At 37.3% G+C, this 19,451-nt stretch overlaps 1 protein-coding gene across 4 annotated transcripts in view; it reads right to left on the bottom strand.

Annotated features, from left to right (window-relative positions):
• The window catches only part of PRRC1 (proline rich coiled-coil 1), a 24,085-nt gene extending 5,207 nt beyond the window's left edge, over positions 1-18,878 (bottom strand). Inside the window, exons 1-7 of one of the 4 annotated variants that reach the window (XM_035893019.1) lie at positions 18,761-18,878; positions 14,381-14,767; positions 13,084-13,244; positions 9,144-9,246; positions 4,117-4,280; positions 2,704-2,807; positions 1-87 (exon numbers count right to left, since the gene is read on the bottom strand). In XM_035893019.1, coding sequence (XP_035748912.1) covers positions 1-87; positions 2,704-2,807; positions 4,117-4,280; positions 9,144-9,246; positions 13,084-13,244; positions 14,381-14,767; positions 18,761-18,857 — 1,103 coding nt within the window. In that variant the 5' untranslated portion in view covers positions 18,858-18,878. Of the gene's footprint in view, positions 88-2,703; positions 2,808-4,116; positions 4,281-9,143; positions 9,247-13,083; positions 13,245-14,380; positions 14,768-17,191; positions 17,484-18,760 lie in introns of those variants that run through there. The other 3 variants (XM_009637468.2, XM_035893018.1, XM_035893017.1) reach the window with 3 other exon arrangements.
• Positions 18,879-19,451: the final 573 nt, after the last annotated feature.

The following is a 19,451-nucleotide window of genomic DNA, read 5'->3' as shown; positions in this document are numbered from 1 at the left end:
AAAGGCACGGGTGTTGCTTGGGTAAAAGCTTCCAGATGAATTCCATTAATTGGATCCTCAATAATCAGACATCCAATGTCAAACCATCTGCAATGACAGCAAGTTACTTTACTTCTGAGTACTCATTATCAGTCAATTGAAAAACAACATGTTATCAGTTGAATTTTACAAATGCTGCTACAAATGTAGTAATAATTTAATAATGAGTTTCATCAGTGTTCTAGTATTTTTCAAGTAAAATTCACACACATCAATTTTTATATATACAATAATTATAGTGCATGTGTATGCACGTAAAATACATAATATACATAAAAATGTATAAAATACCTAAAACTTACATATCAAAGACACAAAGAAAGCAGGTGGGGTGGGCATGTATACAGGTATGGGTTTTTGGTCATATTTATTATGCCACAGTTCTAATTCAATCTTTGAATGAACATTGCTCACTGAGATCACCTTTCCCAACAATTAAATAAAATAATCTATTTCTCATTCATGTTCTATATTCAGAAGATTTTTTGGTATGTCTAATCCTATAATCATCATTTAAATGATCTATTGAAAGAATCACTTCTGCACCTTTCAGGAAAGATGATGCCTGCTGTAGCAGACACAGTAAAGGCTACTGAAGCAGTACCCAAAATAGTTCCCTATCTAGCTTGCAAAAACATTAAATCATTTCTCCTTATCAACAAACTAACAACACTGACATGATCCAAATAAAAACACAGGCAATGCATCATCACCACCTCACTGTATTAAATTCCCGTAACAGTTTTACAGTTGAGTTGCCACAGGAGAAACACACTCCAGGGAAGGCACAAACACAAAATCAAGGCCAAGAATCGTAAAAGATTCAAAATGGAAAGTATCATTGTAGTTGTTGTTTCAAGTATATTACATATGTGTCTACATATAAATTGATCTTATTCTTTAGAGCATGGGAAGCAAGGATGTTGTTATAAAAAGAAATGCAAGACTCCAATTTTAAGAACCCACTGGCTGGGCCACATAAGCTTCATGTTAAGAATTTAGTGAAGCAGGACAGAAAGAAGTACTTCACTTGCATCATCTTTGTAGCGGGGAACAGAGCACTGGAATGCTCCATGATAGAGGACTGCCTCACTTGCTACTATAAAAGTCTGTTGAGAAAGCTTTATGGTAAAAGATAACTTGCTCCCAATAAATAGATAGGTTAAGGGTCCAAAGGCTAAAATACACATAAAAGAGTTTGTAACCTTTTCTGCAAATAGTATTCAGGACATGGAGTTGGAAGGGGAAGTAAAGTCCTTCAGCTGTCTGATGGACAACTGAGAAGTTTAACTGTGAGCAGTAACTGACCTGTTAAGTGTTAAGTGCAGACCTGTTAGTATTGGTGGGTGTTTACTTGGAAATTCCCCTCCTTTGGACATGCATAAGCATGGTAAACAGTATCAGCAAAACACTGACTGCAACACCCTTATTAGAACTGTAACACCACAATGCTCACTTCAGAATAATAATTAATCAATTATAAGCACCATGACCTATCATTTCACTGCATTAAAAAACAAGGGCCAAAAATAGTTCAAATTATTTTTGTACCAACACACAAAGAAGGTTTCAATGTTGCCTACTGAATAAAAATTAAAGCATGCATTAATTTATTTTTTGTTTCTACTGTAACTAATACTGAATAACAAGACGTTCTTGGGGTCTGTAATGTGTGGGCAGAAGAGCTACCATTCTTTTCAATAATGTTGCAGTGATGGATGAGTTCTTTCATGTCCAGTACTTCAAGCAACGTTTTCAGATTTAGGAATAAGTAAATTTAAAGGATGAGAACAGCAATTATTTTGAAACAGAGATCTCATTGTCATAGTTACTACTTCGTGAAAATATGATAAAATGTCTAAATCAGACTAGAGGGAAATAAATACTAAACAAAAATTAAAACACTTCCTAATTCTATTTACTTTAGAAAATTCACCATCCATCTTCCACTAAGGATACTAAATGTACCTTCAAAAATGCTGCAAGAGCAGAATATGTGTCAAAAAACAAATTGAAGCCCATCACATGAACGAAAATGCAAACACTAGAAAAAAACTATTTAAGTTTGCATTAAGAAAAACACGATGTTGTCCTTAATGTTTTGGAAATTAATTATAAAGCTACTTGAAGAACTGGCTGTCAAAAAGCATGTTATGAAATCAAGTAGTACTGTACTTGAAAACACCATTGTTATGTCTGTGCAGTGCAAATTAAAAGTAGTAAGTACATTTTTGGGGAAAGGAAAATAGCTAATATATTATCCTGAAAAATCATATTACTACAAATGCCAGAACATCTTCCAATACACTTTCTGAACCAAATACAATTTCAGAGAAAAAGAGAGTGCACACACAAGAGTGAGCAAACTACTAGCCAAATTCCAACTTCTAGAGCTCCTTAATTTCATCAGTTCAGTTTAACTTCACTGTGGTTTTATATTGTCAATCTTGAAAAACCCGACAAGGATATTAAAGTCTCAAGATGACTGGACAAAAAGCTGAACACCATCACCAAAATCAAGGCTGCCAAAGCAATACTGAAGGCAGACTCTCTCCTTTATTCTGTTCAGTAATACTGCCAGCAACCCTTTGAGTCAGCAAACAATATTCCTTCCCGCCACCCCACCCACATTTCCCCCCCCAAAAATATATTTAAAGTTCTCACTTGTCAGGAAGCAATTCCTCAATGAAGTTTTCTACTGATACAGCAGGCTGTTTTTCATGTATGACTCCTGTCCGACGCAAGCTATCTATCCTTTCTTGGGCTCCCTAAATGGTAACATAAGCTGTTAGGCAACATTCTCTTTGAATCACAACATAGGACAATGCTTACAGATGAATGCAAAACAAATTCTACAACATACTTTCCAAGTTAAACAGAAAATATGAGAGATTTTGAAAAATTACTCTTATTTCAATGTTAGAAAAACAAAACAAAACTCAGGAAAAGCCATAATGGCATCCCAAACAGTAACAAAAACTATGATAAAACTAATTAAGTATTTTTAGTTTGTTATTTTTCCACGAAAAAAACTTGGATTAGCATGCAAAGAATTCCTCGCCTGTAACTGTGCCAAATTTCATTAGCAGTTAAAGCATGAGTATATATTTCTATTACTTGTGCTGACATTTTTGCAGCTTAAGATTTGTCAGGTTTAGATCCTTTAAGAGCTTTGGACCAACTTTGTAGGACCAAGGGAGAGAATCTCTTTGTTGTGGTACTTGTCCAGCTAAGATGTAGGCATCATTTGCTCCAAACCTGTTATCACTCTGAAGCTGTAATAGAACTACTACTACTACACAGCAGTAAATAAACAGGTAAAGGAACATATACATTATCCTCCTTTACCTCAACATAAAACTGTGTCAGCTAATATATTGCTATGATGATAGGCTTTACTCAACTGTGAATGCTACCACAGCAGTTAGGAGAAAATACTTCCTTTTTAATGAGTGAATTATTTGCTTACATTTAAGAAACAGAATACTAAATACCTGGTTTTCAGGGGTTTTAGTTATTGGCTAGGGAGGTGGTTGCACCTAGATGCACCTGGTGAACATGTACACTTCAAAAATCTGAGGAAACAACCTTTGCTAACCCTTCCTCTGGGCCAGCACAGCTGTTCGCAAGGCTGCACAGTGAATTCTTAATTTTCAAATGTAACATGTTCGGAAAGATCCCTGAGAAGTGTTGATCCGACTATCTTCAATCTCCAGAATTAGTGGGGAGACAACTCAAGGCTCAAAGAATCTCTTTTAATTTCTAACATTCCCAATGTTGTGCTAGTTAGTACTAGACTAAGAAAAAATGCCTGATACATAATTTGAAACTACAGTAATATCACAATGTATGCTAGATGTGATGGCAATCAATGATAGTGTAAGAAAACTGACATAAATATTCATTTGGTGTGATCTAATGATCCAGATGGCAATTAAAAAAAAGGGGGGGGGGGGGGAAGCGTTTACCTATCCCACAAACTGACTTTCCATTTATGGAAAATCAGATTCTGGGTGAATGTTTCTGCACTCCCTCTTTGCATTGGCAGTATTTTAATACTGTTATATGTCAACTTACTTTTAAACCTGCAGCATAGCCAACAGGTTGGGGTGCGATGTTAGATTGTGCAGCCTCCCCAGTAACAACAGCCATTCCAAAGACTTCTTGAAAGGCATCTCGAATTGCTGCAACTTTTACCTCTTTATTAGAAGTAACAACTATGTCCAGTTCTCCCCCAGTTTCTGTAAAATACACATATATATGCATGTATTTTTTCACATTCTCATTATAAGCTAGTTTAAATACACTCTACATCTTAACAGAATGCTTCAGCTGATCTTCTCTTTCTCAGGCAGCTCTTTCATGAAGCAGAAGTAACTAAAGTTAGGAAGTAAAAGTTAGATAAATAGCTAAGTGATTCATGGATGAAAGACAGACAACAGGAACTGATGGTTGTTTAGCACCTGAAAAAAAGCATACCACTCATTTAAGATTACAATTCATGGATTTAGGAGAATAACTCAGACATCCATTTCTAAGGATGTTTTGGAGATCTAGGAAGTGGTAAGGAATGTTGGTGTGACACACAAACTCTTCCTTATGAAAGGGACCAAGAACACAGATGCAGTTCATAAAATCCAGTGAACAACTGTCAAAGTACATAAGCTTTAAAAGAAAGGCTTGCATTACTTTCTAGTTGTCCTTGGACTGTGAATTTCAGCATCATTTTATTGCCTGTCTGCCCTTCTACAGCTTTATTATGGTTTTAGATATTAAGTATCTATGGAACCAAAAAGTTCCAAGTATTTCTGAATGATTTCCATACAGTGGTATCGCCATAAGGAAGCATGAGTTTTCACTAAGCTTTTTTAGACTAAAACATAGTAGTTCATGAATTAAAAGAAATCTAAAACTACTACAAAAGATTGATTAACTTAATTATACCTCACCCTGTCATTATCACAGCTGGATCATTCTTATTATCAAACTTAATTTATGCAAAAACATCTTATAAAATTTTTCCCTGCTGTGACAAGCTTTCTTAAGAACAGCTTAAACTTTTTTCAAACACGGATTATGACATCAGAGAAACCTGCATAAGTAAATTGCATCAGCAAGTGTAAAGGACAAACTAATGGACAACATGTCCATAAGCAGGCACTAAAAGTAATAGGTATGGATGTGCCTCTTGTCTTCCTTAGTGCAATGGGTGTGGATGATGGAGTACAAGGAGAAAGGACTACAGAAGTCAGCAGATCTACTGTCATTTACCATACAGCATCTCATCTCCTGTTGCTTCTGCTGAAGACAGAATGTTGAGCTAGATGAACCCCTGGACTGGAGCATCTCTTCTACAACAAAAGACTGACAGAGCTGGGAATGTTCAGCCTGGAGAAGAAAAAGCTCAGAGGGATCTTACTGATGTATACAAATATCTGAAAGGAGGCTGCAAAGAGGATGGAGCCAGGTTCTTTCCAGAGGTGCCCAGTGACAGGACCAGAGGCAATGGGCACAAACTGAAAAACAGGAGGTTCCACATGAACATCCAGAAAAACTTTTTTACTGTGAGGATGACTGAGCACTGGCACAGGTTGCCCAGAGGGGTGGTGGAGTCTCCATCCTTGGAGATATTCAAAAGCTGCCTTGACACAGTCCTAGGCAAAAGGCTCTAGGTGGCCCTTCTGAAGGAGGAGGGTTGGACAAAATGACCTCCAGAGGTCGCTTCCAACCTAGACTTTGTGATCCTGTGATCCAGCAGGGCATTTCTTATGACAACAGTAGCAAACTAGTGAAGAAACAGCCTTTTAACCTGTCATTTCCCAGGCACACTGACTTTACAAAAATGTGTTAAGCTGCTTCTTAGAAGAAAAAAACCAGAGCCCAGTGGTTTTGCTTCTAAACACTAACACTCCACCTAACTACACATGCTGACAAAGTCTGCAGTATTTATTCTGATGTAAGAACTCCTCCATTGATAATGATAAGCCTAAAGCTTGAATTCTAAAGAAAAAAACCCAGTTTACTATCTGGCTCCTATTACTTATCAGACCTCAGTTACAGGAAACATCTTTTTATGAAGAATCGCCAGAAATATGCAAGAACAGTAGTAAAACATGCTATTTGGGTTTTAGGCATTTTTTAAACTTTTTATTTATCAATTGCTTTACTGAATGGAATTGGGTGTACACATCACTGAACTTTGGATGATTGTTTTGAACAGCGGGTAACAACAGGACTAAAAATTATTGACAGTATCTTTTTTCATTGATTCCTTCTTGACAGAAATCAAGTTAACCTTAGTAAATAGGTGTTTAAAATTCACTGCAGGCTTTTGCTGAAGTTAGCCTTGTTTGAGCGCCCATGGATGGAAGAAACTGTTAAAGAGTTTTTAACGTAACTAAAAACTAACCCATAATATACCTAGTAAACTAATGCATAGTAACTTAAGAATGGTGACTGTGCCCCACACTTGTGTATTGCAGCAGCAGAATACGGATTATGTTCTTTTGTATTAAGGATCATCATAGATCAAAAGCATATCTTTGTTCATCACAGAAACTACACAAGGGAAACAAAGATATTAGATCCATTAAAAGCACAATTTGTGACAAGATCTGTCACCTAAGATATAAGAATTAGATATACCCTGGTAAATTCAGAGACAGAACTATCACATTAAGTTAAACTCTGACACTTGAACATGAAATTTCATTGTACCCTGCATATTATAAACTGACATGACAGTTCCACATACAATTTAAGAGTCCCTGTCATCTTTTGTTACAAAAGCATTGATGTTTATGCTTATAAGGTGAACACTTCCTGTGCAGACAGAAATTTTCTATTCCAGGTGCTTGCCTTGGATGACATCTTCATAATGTGCCAATGAAAACAGTTCAGCTCTTTTCAAGAAAGAGATTACAGAAATACTATTTGCTCACAGGAGAAAAGAAAATTTCAACCACTTCATCAAGAAGCTTCAGCTATTTCAGGCTATGGCATGAGGAATCTGAAACTTGTTTGGTGCATCAGCAAAGAGACCAGAGAGAAGTGGGACTGCTTGTTGTTGAGAACATGGCTTTTGTTGATCCTAGAAGACATTTCTAGAAGGAAGTAAATACTAAGCGTACAAATGTCTGCTCTATTTCCACAGCCTGCAACTACAAAAAAACCCCAATACATTAATGGCCAAGATGTATACAGATGCTTTCCCTTCCAATATGGCTTTACAGAACTTTGAGATAACCACTGAATTTGCTTACTCTAACTGAATCTTACAAGCAAATTACCTCCTCCTCTAAGAAATGTCATTCCATCCAATGAATATTGTGTCAAACTATCCAAACTGTCACTGGATACTGACAGATCCTATTTTAAAAAGGGATGGTTGTGACTGCAATAGAAACCTGAAATACAGTTCGCCAAATTGTGCATTATAGCTTTGCATTGTATCCTGCTACTCCTGTCAAATACTTTCTCAGTTGCTGGCTGGCCTTCTGTGCTGGTTTTGGCTGGGACACAGTTAATGTTCTTCATAGCAGCCAGCATAGGGCTATGTTTTGGATTTGTGCTGGAAACAGAGATGGTAACACAGCGATGTTTTCATTACTACTGAGCAGCGCTCACACAGCGTCAAGGCCTTTTCTGCTTCTCACCCCACCAGTGAGGAGGCTGGGGGTTCACAAGAAGCTGGGAGGGGGCACAGCCAGGACAGCTGACCCAAACTGACCAAAGGGATACTCCAGACCATATGATAATGATATTAGCATATAAAGCTGCGGAAGAAGAAGTAAGAGGGGGACATTCGGAGTGGTGGCAAGTCTTCCCAAGTCACTGTCACGCGTGACAGAGCCCTGCTTTCCTGCAGATGGCTGAACACCTTCCTGCCCATGGGAAGTGGTGAATGAATTCCTTGTTTTGCTTTGCTTGTGGGCGCAGCTTTTCCTTTACATATTAAACTGTCTTTATCTCACTTTTACTCTTCCAATTCTCTTCCCCATCCCACCAGGTGGGGAGTGAGTGGCTGTGTGGTGCCTAGTTGCCAGCTGGGGTTAAACCATGACACCTTCTCACTGATTTCATATCCCACTGTCTCCTCACTAGTCAGCTGCTGGGATATTTTCCTTTAAGTGTAAGACAATTAACTACTACTCAGTAATTAGGTCATCTTCCCCTTTCCCTGTGGACAGATATTGTCTACTGGATTAGTTCAATAGCGCAGCAATGTGGTTAGCCGGATCACAGAATTGGTCCAGCTACAGAACAGCTCAGAAAAACAAAATGCAAAAACGTTTTAACAGTTTCTTCTCATCCTTATCAGTTCCCTGACCAGCTTTACCTACACGCAGACAAAAGGCAACACTGGCAGAACTAAGAAGTAGGACCGCTTACCAGACTGCCGGAAATAAAAAAAAAAAAAACAACCCATAAAAACCCAAAAAAATCCCAAACCACCACCTTGGACAAATTACATCTTTTGTTTCCCCATTTTAATGAAGTAGAAATCTCAGGTCAGTTATATGTGATATCCAATGTACTCTAGTAAAACAAAAAATGGTGAATACCACAACGCTTTTTCTTCCTATTAATATTCAAGCTGTAATTAAAATGCTATGCTTTTCCTTTCTGGCTCAATGCTCAGTAATACTTCAGACTTCATTAGACCATTTTACAATTTTAATGTTCCTACTAACTGATTCAGCAACTGCTCCAAATTTGCCAAATTTCCTAAAAATACCATAAATACTATTAGGCTAGAAAACTGGAACAGCTGCAACTCAGGGATTATAGACAAGGTCTCTTCATTGTTTTTTTTTTTTTCTTTATAACTTCCTCATCTTTCACAATCTGAATTAAAGCGTATTGCTATGCTGCTATTTGAACTACAGTGGAACACAAAAGTCACATGAACCTCAAGACGCGCATAAAAAGTCAGCCTCCAGAGTGAGAGTTTCACTGGACAATATACTTGAGAAATCAGTACAGTATTGTGACTTTGAATTAACATGCTACATATAAAAACTTTAAGTGTTAAAGTAGTGTGGTGTTATATTAATTGTTCTAACATTTACATGTATTACTTAATGGTTTACTTAAATACTTACTAATATATGGAACCATGCCAGGATCCAGCGTTGTGATCATGGTCTCCACTGAATGTTTGGTTTTATCAAGAACAGACTTCACCATGGGATTCTCAGCTACACCCTAAATTTAAGCAAATAGATTTCCATACTATATTCTGCTTTTTTTCTCAAGAAACTCAAAAAGTTACAGTTAAAAAACAAAGAAAAAACAACTATTAAGCTGCTTTGGGTTTTTCTTACCACATTTACACTTTGTAACACCTATTGTATCTTACTCCTCAGCACAAATGCTACAGAATATAGCTATCAGTGCATGACTTTTCAGATACAACATAAAGTTCAAATATAATCTTTGCCATCGTCTTCTGCATTAATGTAGAAACAGCCCCACCAGTGATGGTGGGCAACACACTTGATCTAGTTCTATTCTGGGATGGGAAGCTTTGAGCATTTAGCAAAGTTGTAGATTACCAATGCTAATTATAGGTATCATCAGACTAGGTAGCTAGATTCAGACTGTGAAAACTCAAGCTGAAGAGTCTCTCTTTTCTAACCTTCTTAAAGACAATAGAATCTATTTTTGAATGGCCCATTACTATCAAATATTTCCAGAACAATTGAGCTGGAAGTCCTCAATTTATAAATAGATTCTAAACATTGCTGGAAAAATGTTCTACATTCTCCAGCCAAATCATAGGTGGAGCTGCTGACAAACCTACATGTTCATTAAATATAAACACAAACACTGTCCTGTGTCTTGCAAGTAGTCTTAATGAACATCCGTACCCCATCAAAAGTTTATTTAAATTCAGAAAAGATCACAGGGTGAAAGAAGAAAGATACTGATGCTGAATCATTGATAGATAAAGCACGGGAAACTATTTTACAGAAACCTTCTATAAAATGTCTTTAATAAATAGACTGCTTTCAGTCTAATATTGCATGTGCAAATGCTTGTATTTGTTTCACTAAATGACAAGCATTACACAGGACAACACTGTGCAGATACATCGTTTCAGAAAGTGGTTGCTTAATACACCTATACAGTATTTCAGAGAACTGCAGAATAAGACTAGCTTTAATTACCTCAGAATAACTTTTGCTCAGCAAAGCTTCTTTCCCATAAATCATAGAATGGTTTTGGTTGGAAGGGACCTTAAAGATCACCTAGTTCCAACCCCCCTGCCATGCGCAGCGATACATTCCACTAGACCAGCTTGCTCAAAGCCCCATCCAACCTTTGAATGCTTTCTATTTCTTCATAGCAAGCTTAACAAAGGAAAGAAAAACCCCACACTTCTACAGCTACTAATATATTGTATAGCTACTAATAATTATTTCCTATCCCATGCCTCACGCTGAAATAGTTCACGACTGGGTTTAAGTACTCTTCTCACCACTGTGTAGAACACTAAGCCTGACTGTGAACAATTACTCTCTCTAGCACAATTAAGCTTTTTGAAGCCAGAGACCACTGTAGCCACTTGTTTCTCATTAACATTATGCAAGACTTTTCTGAATGGTAGCACCCACTGAGTAATAAATATACTCTTGTAACTACTCATGTACTACAGAATGCCATCCAGAACAGGGAATTTTATATCCCTCCTTCAGCGCTCTCACAATTTGAGGTTTGTCTCTTGTTTTAACAAAAACTGAGTGAATGCTATGAGATCCTCAGAAACATTTTAAGTGGGATTTTCCAGTTCTAGCATCTTTCCAAGTAATGCAAAGCCAAACAGTACTTCTCCAATCAGCGATTTGGCTGCCTAGCTGACACAAAGTCATTAGACATCTAATGACAGGCAGATAATCAGGTTCCTGAGCAGCAAGAAGCTGCTGCTGCTACCTGTGGAAGATGCCTTTATGTTCATCAGCCTAGCACAATCAGGGAGAAATAATCCATAGTTTTATACCAATTGAAAACATGAAGTTATCACAACACTGAATCATAATGCAGTTAAGTTTGGAATTTCTATCGACTCAATTCTAAGTCAACATAAATCCAAATTGCTCAAATGGAGAATCTTCTACATCAGCAGAGCGCAAACACAAATCTTTTGAAAATCAGGTCCTGGCTCAAACAGTCAAATATGCAAGCTGTCAGGTGCAATCACTGCGATAGTATCCCACTTTGCCTCTGATACATTATATAGAAACTGATCTTGGAACTGCTATGACACTGCTCAGCCATCTTTGACAGATCAAAGGAACTGAAACAGTCTCATATGATTCCAGACTATTAATTTGTCAATTTTAGATTGCCACAGTTGTGGATATTATCTAGCTTGAAGGAAATCTGGAAGAAAGGTGTATGATTTCTTAGGAACATCAGAGGAAAAAGGGTAGTTCAAAGTACTTCAAGAACAGAAATAAAGATAACTGCTGCAACTACTGTGTAAGCTCTTCAGCAGTGAATCCAGGATGAGTTTCTAGTAATTACCAGTTCATCTCCCAGATTCTGGCTGATCTTTAAAAAACACAAGAGTCTGATGTGTGCTTACACACATCGAGAGCTTGATGGCTTCAGTATAATTAATGATTCCTCAATTCTTCCACCTAGGAAATTCTCAGAGGTCACTGAACCCACAGAGCACATGGAGCACTTAACATTTCAACCAAAACCTAGATTTTATTATTTAATTCAATGATATAGACCTTCTCCATAAATAGAAACAGGACACCTTTTGGATTATGCTGGTATAAAGGCAACAGCAATGTGGATGAGACTGGCTTTTCAAGTAATTTGCAACTGCAAGCTCTGGCACTTTCAAGAGGGCTACAGAATCATGTTACAAGAAAGATGTTCTCTTCTGGAATACTACCATCTACTGCAAATATTAAGAGGAATATGATGACTGAGAGAAGGACAGCATTATTTAAAGGAAGAAAGAAAGTGTGCTTTTATGATCACGAGAAGACATCTCTCCTTGAAAAGGGCAGCATGACAACTCTGCTCTCACTGTACTGACAGAGGATTAATCTTGCTCTTTAAGACTGTATCACTGCCAAGATGTGTATTCCTGGAGTAAGGGAGGGCTCACTCTGCCATGTCACACACAACTTCTTCTCCCAGCTTTCCATGTTCAAAAGGGCTTGAAAGTCCCTCAGAAACTCTATAATGCCATTGGGACATCAATTTTCTTGATTCTTCCTTCACATTTAGTATGAGACAGTACAGAAAATGGTGTTGCTCTTGAAGATGGTTCAGCATTCATGCACAGTCATTAGATCTTTTTGCCACAATCTTCATGATGCTAGTTATATGTAGCATTTGTCACAGCTCCAAAAAGGTTACAGGCTAATGAAATTCTACTAGTTGATGTTGCTGCTTATTTCCTCTGTATGATTAGATCGCACCACAAGGAGTATCTGTTCTGCACTATACACTCCCTGCCTTCTAGCAGAATAGAAAAATACTACAAAATATCTCGGACACTTCTTAGGTAAACTATTCTTTGATGGAAGAACTATGTATTTGTAACTCCTTGAGAACACTTGTTTGTTTTAGAACAGGCAGGACTTGCATCCCATAGAAATCAAATTCAGTTCATTAAGTAATTATAAAGAAATTATGAGAAAGAATGCAAAGAATTCTGGTGAGGTAAAGCATCCAGTTGCTGTGGAGTAAAAATTAGCTTTCAGGTCTTAAAGAGATTCTAAAGCTTCACCTGATTTAAGAACGTGTGACAGAATCTGTTAGGTATGCATATCTTCCTGTCACAAGCATAAAATTAACATAGAACACCTGCATTTGTGTAGTCCTCCCTCTTCTATAGAAAAGAAGAGCAAAAGCATAGCTTCAGCAAGTACCACTATTAAAAACAGCCACCTTGCACACAAGGCCAGACAAAAGAAAGGATTTATAGCAACATGCATTTAAAAAATAAGATACATCTTATCATAGTCAGTAAAAAATGGTAATTCCTTGTGAAGGGGAACAGACAAAACTCCATACCTTTATAAACCCCCACAAGCCTCCAGCAGGTGCTCCACCTTGGGCAGCAGATACTCTGGGGTCTTCACGTTCCTCAGGAAAAGTGATTGCAGAACCAGTTCCAGGAGCCAAAGGTGATGACAAAGTTGCTTGTTGAGTAATAGGATCTGCCAAAACACCTACTAAAAGGTTAAAATAAAACAGAAGTGTTCATTTATTTTACTGCATTTAATTTGCTATACTGTAGCAACATGCAATTGTCTAACAGGAAAATGAGCAGGAAGAATAGAAGAATACTGGGCTGATTCACTTCATTTCTCGAAGGCCCCAGAACAATTCTGCTCGTTAAAGGTTAGCAGATGTAACTACTGTGAATTCAACAATATCTGCTAATAGAACAGAATAATGCTGTACATTATGTATAAAACTGAACAATGATTTTTTCTTAGCAGGTTAGTTTAACAGTGGTGCTTTTTATTGTATTCAAATTTTCATAATAAGCCTTCAGTAGAGGAAAAAGAGGAATGGGTGTTGCTCTCTGAACAAAGAGATAGGAATGTTCTTGTACATAATAAAAGAGAGAGAAGTAGGAAATTTTCTAACCCTGAGTGCTGGAAATTAGTACCAATAGAAAAAGGAGCAAGCAAATGAATAGCTTTACATATTTGAAAGGAAAACAAAAGAAACTCAAGCAGTAGAAAATTTAGGCATGAGACTTTGCCCCATTACTCAAGCCTATTTTAACATTTTCCAACAGTAGGCTTAATCAAGAGTTATTTTTATTTTACACTGCACAACTGATAAGTCTTTTTAGACATTTTCCTAATGGAGACTACTTAAAAGAGATATCACCAATAATAGTAAAAGCCCGGCCCAACTGCAGTTTAAGAGCCAAGTTTCCATTCCACTAGCAGAAAATGACATCAGTCCAGCAGCTACAGCAATTGCTTGCATGGAAGGCATGTATTTTTAGCTGTCCTAATGCTATTTAGTGGCTGGAAACAAGAAAATAGAAGCTGGTGTCACGTAATGTACAGCTTGTTATACATAGCTTTTCAGAACAAAAAACCCCGAAAATTATGAGATTACAGCCTGAGTTATCATATCATTCTGTGGAAACATAAAGACTGAAGTCAACTCTCTGATCTAAACAAAAGATGTATATATGTTCAGTTGGGCTTTCCTGCGCAAGTTAAGAAAACATAAAGCGCTCAAAGATTTTTCTGTGAGCCTGATTGCTAGCAGAACTCCACCAAGAGGAGACTCGGCGCTAGACCATGATTGTATCAAACACAAAAGCATATAAGCAAAAAGTTACCTGTGACCGGAGGTGCAGAAAATGATGGCATCAGCGGGCTCTGTGGTGCTCGACCAGCATGACCTCTGGTAATGTCATAGGTTGAAGACATAGAAAATCCTGAAATGGGGGGACCAGTGGGAGGTGCAGAAATACCAGGGCCAGTAGTAGAGCTTAATGGAGGAGGTGTAGAGAACTGGGACATTGAGGTACTAAAAGCCGAAAGGGCAACAGGAGGTGGGGCAGGAGTTAGAGGTGGTGCAATAGTAGAAACCGTTGCAGAAGGCACAAGTGGAAGAGAAGCTGAAGTCATCATAGGAGGAGGAAGCGGAGACACTCCAGCTGGCAAGGGTGGCGAGTATGCAGGAGAAGATGACATGCTTGGTGTAGTAAGAGGACTGGACAAAGCTAGGAAAAAAGAGAAAAAAGTAAGTTTACAAATGCTGAGCCTTAATCTCAGAGATTCAGTTATATAACTGTTCAGATAGTTTACAAATAAGTTTTGACCTGGTTTTTCCCTTCAAAGTGAATTTTAGTTCTGCTTGAGTTTGCATACAACTCCAATTGTGCTCAATTTTTGGTGTCAGTATCTTTCTTTTGCATGACCCTATTTGTCATAAGCTTAAAACGATGAGTCAACATTTGACTACTGAATTTATAGCAGCTGAAGTCTGCCTCAGAAATTTCTAACTAGTACTATTCTTTCTGACTGATTGCTTAATCAACAGGAATAATGATAATGCAGGAAGTGCACCCGAAAGGGTTGTCAGGCTCTGGAATGGGCTGCCCAGGGAGGTGGTAGAGTCCCCATCCCTGGAGGTATTTAAAAGAAGGGTAGATGAGATGCTTAGGGACACGGTTTAGTGGTGGGATGGCAGGGTTAGGTTAGGTTAAAGGTTGGACTTGATGATCTCAAAGGTCTTTTCCAACCAAAGTGATACTATGATTCTATGTTTAAGAATAAAATGTACAGTCGTAGTATTTGGGACAGTGGGAGTTACTTCAGAGGTATGGTTCTATGAGATGGTTTGAGCACCAGGCAGCCTTCTCTTCCCTGGCACCCAGCCTCCTAATACCTCTGATTTCTCTGTTTCAGTCTGGCCCTCAGCTGATCCTCAGATAAACCAGTTTTGCTCTCTAAGTTTAGACAGAAAATTAATTCAGAAAAACAGAAATTAACACTTTTGATAGCATTAAGCTGTTGGATCAGTTCAAGCATCTCACGGCCTCAGCCTAAGTATCAATGACAGTCAAATGATATGCCAAGTTGCACTAATGCAGTAGTCTCCAAACCTTATTACGCATACCTATGAGTAAAAAAAATTCTAAGCATGCATCCCACGCACATATGTAAATTTATTTATTTATAAATTATTTACATGTACCACTGCACCAGTATATTACATATATTATAAAAATATGCAAAATAAAAATTTAAAAAGGATGAGATAGATGAATGAAAAAAATTTAAAATAATTTATTAACAGTATGAAAACTTTTCTGCTCTCACTGAAAATTATTTTATTCGTAGACTATTAATAGAATAATATAGTATGTTAAATATGGTCAACATACTACATAGCACAATTATTAACAGTAATTTTTTAGTATGAGCAGTATAATTGAAAAAGCATCATTATTTTTTAAATCTTCGTTTACCAACTCACTACCCAGCAATTTGAAGGTCTGGTTCTATGTTCAGACCATTTCGATACTTGGTTTTAATGACTGTCATAGATGGCAAAGATATCTCACAAAGACAGATTCAAAGGGAAGTAGTGCATTGTTGGCTGTGCTTACTAAAACATGCTGTTTGTTTTCCACTCCCACCTTATGCAAAGGTTTTTCTTGAAATTCATCTAGCAAATTTCTGTCTTCCCTGATGTCAATCAATTGTTCTTGCAAACTAATCAGAAGCTGTTGCACTTTGGTATTTTCAACAAATGGGTTCAAAACCCACTGAAACTCTTCGCTTGGGATTTTACACAGGTCGGTAAATTCTCTTTTTGCAAGTTAATGTGTACAGATCTGACAGTTTTTATGTATGCAACACTTGCATCTTCTTTGGCAGCAGGACTGCATAATAGTATGAATTTTTGAAATGCTCTCTCAAAAGCATGACTTTCTTACAAAAAGTAGTTACTGTATCACTCCTTCTTAGAATGTCACCTTTATCTTGAAGTGACAAATTATGAGTGCGTATTTTTTCGAAAATAGCTACTAGGTAGCACACTGCTGACAGCCACTTGTCATCACAGAAAACGTCAGCAAATCTGGGAGACTTGTGTTTTTGTAAAAGAAAAATGTTCATGTCATCTTTAAGTTCAACAACTCTTTTAAACACCTTGCCACATGACAACCAGCAAACCTCTGTGCAATACAAAAAACATTTCATGGTAACTTCCTATCTCATTACAGAGTACTGTTAAAAAACCCTACTATTTAAAGATCATATTAATGAAATTAACCACGCTGATGACATCCTGTAGCACTTTATGCGCTTCTGGCTCCAGTTTCTTTGCTTGCCTAGGAATAATGCAGTGAATAAATTTCATGTGTGGGAATATCTCTGTAGTCTTATTCCAGAATCCATTTTTATCCTAGTCAAAGGAACTACTCCATCAGTACTTACACAGTTTTAATAAAAACAGTGCTTTTAATAAAGAAGTCATTTACTGTTGAGGATATATCTTTTCCGGTACATCCCTGCTTTAGCATCTGTAGCTCTTTGTGTATTTTATTATTGAAATAATTTTTATCATTACATTATTATAATATTTATTATTTTAGTATTGAAACGGAATTTAGCAAACACCATAAGCTGAGACGTACTAGGAACATCTGTACTTTCAGGCAACTGTAGAGCAAACCTCCCACGCTGTGTAATTTTTTCTAACACTTGTTTCTTCGAATCTTCATCCATGTCTTCTTTGTGTCTTCCAACAGTATTTGCTAATGAACGCATTTTAGTTTGTCATCATCTTGCTTTCCATGTATTATTTCAGACATTTTTACCATGTCAGGAAGAACAAGTGTTTCCCAATGTACGTAGCTTTTTGTCTTCACTATTAGGTAAGAAATAGCCAAGGCGGCTTCTAAAGATTTATGGTTACGTTTACTGAAATTTTTTAAGTACTGGATTAAGTATTGTATGACTTGAAACATTACCAAAAAGAATTAGAGAGGTTCGTTTTCATGTTCTGCTTTGTAGGTGTCTTGCTAATCATAGAGCCATCATACTATCTTTAGCTAATATCTCAAGGCACAATATGCACTTAGGGTAAGGTTCATTGTTAACAACAGCAGATTTAAATCTGTATGTCAAATAGTCCTCTTGAAAATCTAGATTTTTTTTTAGCCAACTTTTTGTCAGATCTGATTAAATTGTTCACCATATTACGAGGTAAAAACAATGGCAAGAGCTCTTACTAGAAGTCAGAGAAGTGTCAGCTCTTCCATTTTCTTGTTGTTTGCTTGTGCTTGCATTATTAGCAGCATTTTCAATTTGTGGTCTCTTTTCAGGAATCTTTTTTAAGTCAGTTGTCCATTTTGTGAGGGTTAGTGTAGTTAAAACTAGATAACATAATCCATAACTCCACTTAAGCAGGCACACAAACTGCAAGGCGTATGATGAAAATGAGCAAATAACTGAGGATGCCACTGTCAACCCCTTTGCATCATGGAACACCCACTCTTCCCTCGGGACCTGTGAATGTCCAATGTATGGACCAACTGACCAGTGTCAAGCAGTATATTAAATATTAGTAAAGTTTAATTTCTACCTTATTTCTTAGATAAAAACAAGTATTAATGGAAGTTCTAACATTTTCTTCCTGCACTCCAATGGGTTGTCTTGCACATCTCATGAGGTAAGGGCACCCCACTTTGGAGTCCATTGCACTAGTGTGACTCAAGATAACAATACCAGATGTTTCAGAAAATTAAATATTTGGTATTCAGAATATGGTGGTCAAATTCTTGAAAAACTGGATAAAGTGCTTTGACTGCCACCCACAATATTAAAAACAAAAAAAATGTACAGTCTTGTTGGGATAAACCTGGATAATAATTTGGTTTTTAACTCCCTTCTAGGCTTGTCATCTAACTGTGCACTGTGGTGGAAAGTATTCTTTCCCTGGCCCCACATCCTTAAAAAACACAAGTGCGTCCACAAGACTTCATAATAAAATTTTAAGAATAAAAAAAATGTTTAAAATATTCTGTGTGTCAGATGCACGTCAGATAAGAAGCACACTTCCACGATTAAGAAACAATTTAGATTCTTCTAATTAGTCTGAAGAAGAGCACTGTAATTACGCTGATTGCAACATCTTTTGATGAATTGCTGTGCTTCAAAAGACATGAATAAACGTGACCAAGTTACTGAGGAAGTTTCTGTACCTAATGAGACAGGTGTAGCAGTAGCAGCAGCAGCCCCTGCTGTGTTTGGTGGGGGCGTGCCAGGTGGAGTTGTCTCTAGTCCACTCTCTTCCATCATTTTCCTTCAGCTACGAAAAGCTGTGAGGGGGAAAAAAAAGTATATCTTGAGAAAAAAGGGAAAATATTTTAAATTAGAATGTAAAGGCCAAAACACAGTGATTTACATTCCTGAACAGAGCAGGTAATCCAAATGCCAACTCTAGAAAAAGAAAAAAATTAACTGATCTCAAGTACATAATTATCCAGGTATGGCTCATTTCTCCTGTATCTTCCCTTTATTTTTAGCACTTTGATAATACCTCAAACTCCAAGTGTCTTTCTAAAAACCTTACTGTGCATGCCCAGTTACTGCTTCAAATATATACTGGTAGAACTTAGATGAGTAACAACAGAGAAGTAATTGCACATCGCAAAACCCATATCCCATTGCAAGAAAAACTGAACTATGGGGTAGTACTTTGCTGTGTTATTGAACTGTAGTAACTTGAGCAAGGACCTGTTATTTTTAGAGATGATGCATGACAGGATGCAAAACGTGGCAGAAGGCAAGACAGAGGACCGAAGTCTCCCCCTTCAGGCAGCGGAGAATCACAGCTATCCAAGAGGCCATAGCCCTCTTGGGCTCAAACAGTTCAGCAGATGCTCCTGAGCA

Source organism: Egretta garzetta, unplaced genomic scaffold, assembly GCF_000687185.1.
Source record: "Egretta garzetta isolate BGI_Z169 unplaced genomic scaffold, ASM68718v1 scaffold724, whole genome shotgun sequence".
Taxonomy (NCBI): domain Eukaryota; kingdom Metazoa; phylum Chordata; class Aves; order Pelecaniformes; family Ardeidae; genus Egretta; species Egretta garzetta.
This window is presented reverse-complemented; position numbering and strand designations above follow the sequence as displayed.